Source organism: Emydura macquarii, unplaced genomic scaffold, assembly GCF_026122565.2.
Source record: "Emydura macquarii macquarii isolate MOO-44397 ecotype Brisbane River unplaced genomic scaffold, CSIRO-AGI_Emac_v2 contig_3477, whole genome shotgun sequence".
NCBI classification, from domain to species: domain Eukaryota; kingdom Metazoa; phylum Chordata; order Testudines; family Chelidae; genus Emydura; species Emydura macquarii.
The window spans coordinates 7931148-7938717 of record NW_027133614.1 but is presented as its reverse complement, the minus strand read 5'-3'; the positions used below and the strand labels follow the sequence as shown (position 1 = coordinate 7938717).

Genomic DNA, 7570 nt, shown 5'->3' with positions numbered 1-7570 from the left:
AGATAAATATTAGACTCTAGGATTTTGTCAATACTGGAAAAAATGAGTACCCACCTGACAATAGTACAGCTGTCTTGCTGCTAGCAGCAATGTAAACACTGGCCTAGACAGGACTCGCGTGTTTTTACCTCTGTCACTTAAGCCTGCTCTGAGTAGGTTTTCATGATCTGGTGGTCAGACCCCTTATGCCTTGTCTGAAGTAGCAGTCTTGCAGCTGTGCTGTTGCTATGATGTGCATACCACTTCAAGCGCAGACTCACCTCTGACCTGATAGAGGAATAATGCTGCTGCCTGTCTCTCTTCCAGCCCCAGTAAGTAAAGGTGTGATCCATTTAAAAAAACGGAACACAAACTGGTTACTGTATTCTAGTCAGCAAATCCACCTGTGAGATTTACGTGGCCTTATGCAGAGGTACAAGTGCCTCATCGGCAGGGCATGTTGCCTACCAGTTGTTTCAGTTAGGGTTGGTTGGGAAGGGGATAACTTTCTCTGGCATGCTTTATTTCTCCACCAATTTTAAGCGTTCCTTGGTCTTGCAAACTCGGGAGGCTTTTCTTTGCACTAATCAAGCTTGCATGCCTGCTTGCCTTTTTTTTGTTTTGGGGACACTGCCAGATCTTATCGTAACAGCTTTATGTTAGTCTTATTGAGTGCTGGGAGTTAAGATCCCACTTGTGACTGAATGGTTGCTGTAGGATATCCCCACTCCCAATATGCTATCCCTTTTCCTGGCTATCTGTCATTGCTGGATAGTGTCTTGTGTGCTAGATTTTTTGATAGGGAGTATAGGCAAGACAAGTTGTTAGGAAGCAAAAAAAAATATTGACAAATCTTGTATCAAAATAATTTATTATACAAAAAATATGCAAAGACAACTTCCCTGAAGTTTGGCTGTCCTCAAGACAGGATTTGTGGCATTTGTGGCATAAATATGAGTGTTAAACACAACCTTAGTCTATCTAACATAGTATTATACAGTTCCTGTTTGCTATGGGCCAGTTTCTGCCTTGATTCACTGCATGCAACCCACTGACAGAATTTGGCCCTGTATAGTTAGCTACTCAGCCTGTTCTGATCCAAAGAGGTGTCATGCATCCCTCTTTATCTCTTTGCATTATACAGCAACAGTGTCTAGTGTCACATGGAAGACTGATGCAGCTGGGACTATTTGCAACTGGGAAATCTTTAGTTAAATGAACCAGTATTAAGAAGTGAGTGAGTGATAACACACTACCCGTTGTTGGGGGGAAAAATATGCAACCAATTATTCAAAGCTGGTCCAAATTCCCAGAAATGTTTGATTATACTGTGCTGCCTCAGAGCTTGTTTACTCTTACGAAGAGGCAGATCAGATCTGACCTACAGTATCGATGCTTCCAGTGTGGCGTAAGGAGTCTGACGATACACAGTGCTTTGATAATGCATGGAAATGAATTGTTCACAGATGGAAAACGCATCATTCCTGGAAACTGGCCAGCAACGTTACTGGCTACATCTCCTAGACTTCTAACCACTCAGCTCTAAACCACCATAGTCAATATTTCTGTCCATTTTTTCCCATTATATTTGGGCAAACCTTCTGTACATTCAAGATTTCAGTCTTTCAGGTCATGGAGCTGCCAGGGCACATGGCCTTCTTCCTTAGCAGAAGAAATAGAGTTCTCCTCGTCACTGTCCTCCAGCATTCATGTCCCTTGAGGCTCCCCGGTAATCTGTGATTTTTTACACAGTTCCTGATAGAATTCAGACTCCAAGAATCGTGGATATGCGTTATTCTCCATCAAGCTGTAGACCCTCTTCTGTGCTGCACTGAAGCAGGTGTGTGTAGCTTCTTGGATATTCTGGGCGATCATGTTCTTGGTTTGAAAGTCTATGTTTATCTGAAATAGAATGAGGGAATGTGTTCCTGAGATTGTTCAACTCGAGCAAATACCATAGACAAGTTAGCTAAAAGTGAGATTTCAATAACGCTAAGGGACTGATATTGCAGCCTTGAGGCAGACAAAGCTCCCAGTGAAGTGACTGAAGGCCTCCTTCATGAACTGTAAGATCCCTAGTTTTGTAATGAGGAACACTTTCAGTAATGTATTGCACTATAGGACAGCTGAAAAGACTCAAATGATGACAATCATATTTCAGTGCTGATGCTTTTTAAATACATTGTAGATTTTAATGACTTTTGCTGATTTACCTAGGCTGAGGATCTGACCCAGAATTTTTGAGTAAACATTTCTGGCCCAATTTTCCAACATGGGAAACCGGGATGAATAAATTAGGGTACCAGATTCTGCATTTGGGTGTTAATAATCAGCACTCAGGGGCATAAATGCATTTTGGGCAACAAAGTTTCAAAACAGTGGCTGATGGTGAATGGAGGTGCGGGGTAGGGATTTCAGTGCTCAGTACTAGCTGTGATGGGTTTTTTAAACAGCTTTTTACCTCTTTGGGAGCCTCTTTTTCAATGAAGTCATTGTAGATCTTTTTAGCTTTGGATGTCAGCTTCTGAGGTGACTTGATTTTCTTGAAGTCCTCACAGGCCAGCCAGAAATCAATGTTCTCCTCGCAGAACTCTGATTTCAAAAAAGCTCGAAAAGCTGCAAGACCATCTGTGGAGCAAGAAAAAGGAGAAAAATGTATGAGCTGAAAATATTCCAGGAATCTTGTATTTAGCAATAGTCTTGCATGTCTTTCCCAATATCTGCTCTCAGTAGTGTTCTTATTTCTTTTAGAGCTGTCAGGAAACTTTAAATTGCCTATGTCTGTATATAAAGTATATTATTGGGCTCCAACAGTTTGCCAGACTTCCCTTTTTTAAAATAACTGAAGCCATTTTTGAAGGAAAAGTGCAAAAAATGAAAAAGATATAAAGTCAGAACACTTTTTTTAACATACAGCTAGGTTAAAAAAAACCCCTCATTATACAGTTTCTCTCCAGAGCTGAGTTCTTGTATGTTAACCTTTAGACTAGAGTAAATATTTACAGCAGAGCTATAAACCTCTGGAAGACATGTGCAATGGAAAGAGTGACTCTCAAAGTTCATTATCAGCAAATGCTCTTTTTTTTTTTTTTTTTGGTTCAACAATTAAGTGCTTTTCTTTGCAGAGTGGCTGTAAAACCCACAGAGGATTCAACTCTCATTGACTCCCTTCCAGGATCAAGCTGATAGTGGCTTAAAGTGTATATTTTTAGTAGCATTGGAACAAGGCTTCCAATAGGCTTTTTGGATCAGGGTGTGAATGGTGGGTGCATGAGCAGAGCTCTGCTGATGGCATAGCTGCATGCCAAAATTAACTCTGGTGTGAAAACAGCTCTTTTTTCCACATGTACTATACGTTCTTAGAATGGAATGCGAGGCCAGCTAAAAATACTGTGTAATGACAGTGATTACAACCACAGCAAGAAAAAGATTTCACAGACAAAAACTCAGCCTGGGAAGTGTTCTTAAGGATTCCTAGGTGAACAAAAATCTTTGCTAAAGGACATACTTTTTGTGAAGTGGGGCTTTGGGTTGTTTAAAATAGAAGTATCTGAGACCAATATGCATGTATGAGGCTGTTCAAAGGACAATTTATAATCCTGATGTACATTGAAAACCATTGTTTGTTCTTATCTGCGGTAGCCTTGCCTCCAGGGGTGACCAAACTGTGGCTTGTGCGCTGTATGCGGCTCTTTTACAGTTAAAGTGTGGCTTGTGGAGCCCTCTATGCCCCCGCCGTTTTCCACCTACCAGGCTGGGATGGGGAGCTCGAAGCTTCTGCCCTGCAGCAGGGTGGTAGGGCTAAAGGGGTTCTCAAACATTTTTTTCTGGGACCCCCTTTGAAAATATTTCCGATGGTGACTACCCCTTCCAAAAAAGTGACAACCTCCCCATGGCATGCCACTCCCCCTTACTTTTGTGCTGCTGCTGTGGGCGGTGCTGCTTTCAGAGTACCTTGCCAGAAGCTGCAGCCATGGCATGCATGGGGGCTGACAGCTCAGGACCCCTTGAGGGTCCTGACCCCCAATTTGAGAGCCCCTGACTGCCCGGCTTGGTGGTCGTGTCAGTAAGTTTGGCCATCCCTGCGAAAAAAGCCTACAGGGAGACTATAATGCCTTTCTATTTTTACATTGATTTGTTACTCTTTTCAGACTGACTTACATTTATTAGCTAGAAGTTCATCAAAAGCTTCTGACCACAGCTGGGCTTCTTCAGGAGACGGTCTATGTAAAAAGATGGAGAACTTTTGTTAGATTGCATGGCACATATTAAAATATTTGAGCTTCATTTTGCATGTTAAAATATTTGAGATTCATTAGAGTGAAATCTTACCTGAAGTAAGTATGTTGCTTTCCTTTTTTGTTGGACTGTGTTTTTGTAGAAGTGGAAGAGTTTTGCAGGAAATAGCTCAATCTTGTTTTCCAATCCTTAATGCTAGAGGAGAGAGGGGAAGAGGAGGAAATACATTAAAATGAGTTAACTGAAGCTATCCTTTCAGCTTTGCCCATTTTGACCACAGATGGGACTGATCCAGCAATTCATAAACAGAATGTAAAATTTCCCTTGAAGTTTATGGTACTTTTGCTTGCTTAATAACTGTGCATTTGGATCAGGCCCCAAATCTTTAAGATCTATTTTAAAAAAACATAGGACCCAATCTTCCTCCCCTTTCAGTCAACAGCAGCTTCCCCGCTGACTGGAGCGAGAGAGCCCAGTGACTGGAAAGTGATTAATTGTAACTAAGGCATCTGTGACAATTTCACAATCAGAAGTGTGCTTCTGTATCTGAGGAACACAGCATGCTGACTCTGTTCTTTCCCCGGGAGCCCAATCCTGCCATCTGTACTCAAAGGGAGTTTTAGTTGAGTGAAACCTATTGGCTGGGGACCTCCTGGTGCTCAGATATTTAGAAGACCCTCTTCAGTTGTGCCTAAATATGAATTTGGAGCTTGAATATCTTCCTGCCTGATCTTTTGGAAGAGCCAAAAACTGGATCTCCACAATCTAGAAAAATGTATTTTCAGTGTGGAATCCAGTCCAGTGTTGGGCCTCATGATCAAATCTGGTGATCAGGTGAGATTAAGCTCTACAGATGCTGTGGCACAGAATCATCTCCACCAACCCCTATGAGAAACTGGGGATTGCAGAATAATTTGTCCCTTACGTTTTAAATATCGCGTCTTATCTAGGCAATGCAAACACGATATTCATTCTGAATATACTAGTGGAAGGTTTTCAAGATTTGTTGTCTTTTTTTCGCTTTGGCAAGGAGCAAACCCTGCAGAAATTTAAAATGTTCAGTCTTTCTATGAGCCATTTGAAGACACCAATCCCATGTAAAGTGGCACTGCTTGCTCGGTACACAACGAATTGGGAAAAATGAGCTTCTGTTATTTCACCACTCAAACATGAACTGAAATAAACCATTTCTGCACCAGACCCCCACTCTTTCTGAGCTGTCACTGACAGTTACATTTCTCATAAAATGATCAAATTTCAGCAAATACAGGATTTTTTGCACTGGAAATATTTCTCCATTTTTAAAAACTCCCGATGATGCCAAATACATAAATTAACCTACTCTTGCTCTGCTCACATAGTGCACCCAAAGTGATTTTTTTTTAAAAAAAAAAAGTCAGTTCTGTCAAATAGATTAAGGAATAGTACAAACATTTTCTCTCTTCCCTACTGAGATGCAAGCTCCCTAGTTTGAATCACCGTTCTGAAAGCATGTGGCTCTATGTGAATAAGTCCAGCTATAAAAATATAAACTTACATAGTTCTCTTCATCTTTCCTGTCTTCTCCTCGTTATGGCAGCTGCTGGGAGTTCTCTCCATTTGTCCACAGTTGTGCTGAAGAGCGAGGAAGATTGCACTTTGCATACTTCTTTTGTTTTATCCCAGTGTCTATCGCTGACCTGCCAGCCACTGCGGCAGCCTTTTCTTCACTCAGAGAAGTTGAACTTGAAGAACAAGGTAGCCTCTCTTTATAGAAGGCAGTAGGGGAAAGGGTTGGGTTTCGGTCACACCTCCTGAACGCACTGATTTGCTTGTGGGAAGCACCCCAAAGCACACTCCCATGTCACGTCCTTAAAAGGCTCTTACATTGAGTACAGTGCTGACGCAGGGTTCCCTTCTGCTTTATGCAGTCTTCTCTTGCAAAAAACCGGTCTGCTGGTTGCAACCACCTGACTGCAGATTCCAAGGAGAGCTTTTGTCTTTTTATTTTTTTTTATACTTGTTGGCTGCTGTGTGTGTATGCACAAAGCTTGAGTGCATTTGAAGGCAGAAGTGCAGGATCAATGACTTCGCTTACTTTCTGGCACAGAGGGAAAGATAATAGGCAGTAACAGTGCAAAGGGGACTAGCTGCTGTTCTTATAAATTTACCCCTTTGCCCTCTATTGCCCAAAAGGAAAACATACTTAAAAAGGGCTGAGCACATGAATAAATTTCTATTGCTGGATTAATAGCATAGTGCTAACAAAATAAGATTTGCTATTGCACGCTCTGCAATCTGCAAGTAATCTGGAATTGTCTCACTAGTGTTCTACGATTCATTTTTAAAATGCCAGCTAAGATAAACCATGTCTCATATTTCTCATCAGTTTACCCTTGTGTCTGGTAAGGAGAAAATATACTAGGATCACTGCTGAACTATCTGCAATCCCAACATTATCCCTTTGGGACTAAAAGATTACACTTTCTATGATGCAAAAAGTTTTGCACTTGGAAATGTTTGTACAGCCTGTGCTTGTTCTTGTGCTAATACTTGCCTGGAAGTCTTTTAGGGGATCACAATGACCTGGCATAGGAAGGGACTAATTCTCTCTGGTACCTGGTGAGAGTTAGGTGACCGATTTATATTCTGTTCTACACATTAGAAATTCCTATTTTTATAACAAACCATATGCTAAAACTGGGTTTGTTTTTCAATTAGCCAATTCTTCTGAGGGTGCACCGCCCAACTGATTTCAGAAAGAATAAAGGAGGATTCTAAGAACAGAGTCCCTTACCAAAGAAAGCTATGGAAAGTGTGAGTGTACAAAACATGGTAGTTTTTATCTCAGTGATAAGTCTGGAACTAATTTTTCCCTCTCATAAGCATTATGAACATATATATAGCCATGGCTGCACGGTGTGGCACTTTGTCCCCCACTAGGGGTGGCAAGGCCAACTGAAGGTTGATGAGCCTGCTCCAGCCTTTGGCTCGCAGATCTGGGTCTTTTAGCTCATGCCGTAGAGGGCCAGGCTCAAGTATTAAGATCCAGAGGTCACAGCTGCCATTAGAGTGGGGCTGAATGCCACACGTAGCAGGCATGCCTTCCATATGTTTTTATAACCCTGCCATTTGCCAATTAATTGTGCAAATTACTGCTGGTACATGCAGCTGTAATTGTTTACTCCTATGCCTCAAAATGTAGCTACAATTTGAGCATCCATGTGCTACCTACCAATAGCTTCAAGTGCCTATCTTGCATTTGTATCTTGCATATATATACAACACAACATATGTATCCTGTCCACAGTATTTGGATATAGAAGTCATTTTAGCTTCTCTTCCTTCAACTGTAGCTTGCATTGTGCTGAAC

At 41.5% G+C, this 7570-nt stretch overlaps 1 protein-coding gene across 1 annotated transcript; it reads right to left on the bottom strand.

Moving 5' to 3' along the window:
- Positions 1–422: 422 nt before the first annotated feature.
- RGS2 (regulator of G protein signaling 2) lies at positions 423–6016 on the bottom strand. The gene is made up of 5 exons (XM_067535125.1): positions 5756–6016; positions 4312–4413; positions 4141–4202; positions 2441–2607; positions 423–1881 (listed from the first exon to the last, which is right to left on the bottom strand). Exons 1-5 carry the CDS (start codon positions 5860–5862, stop codon positions 1687–1689), a joined length of 633 nt encoding a protein of 210 aa, XP_067391226.1. The 5' UTR covers positions 5863–6016; the 3' UTR covers positions 423–1686.
- Positions 6017–7570: the final 1554 nt, after the last annotated feature.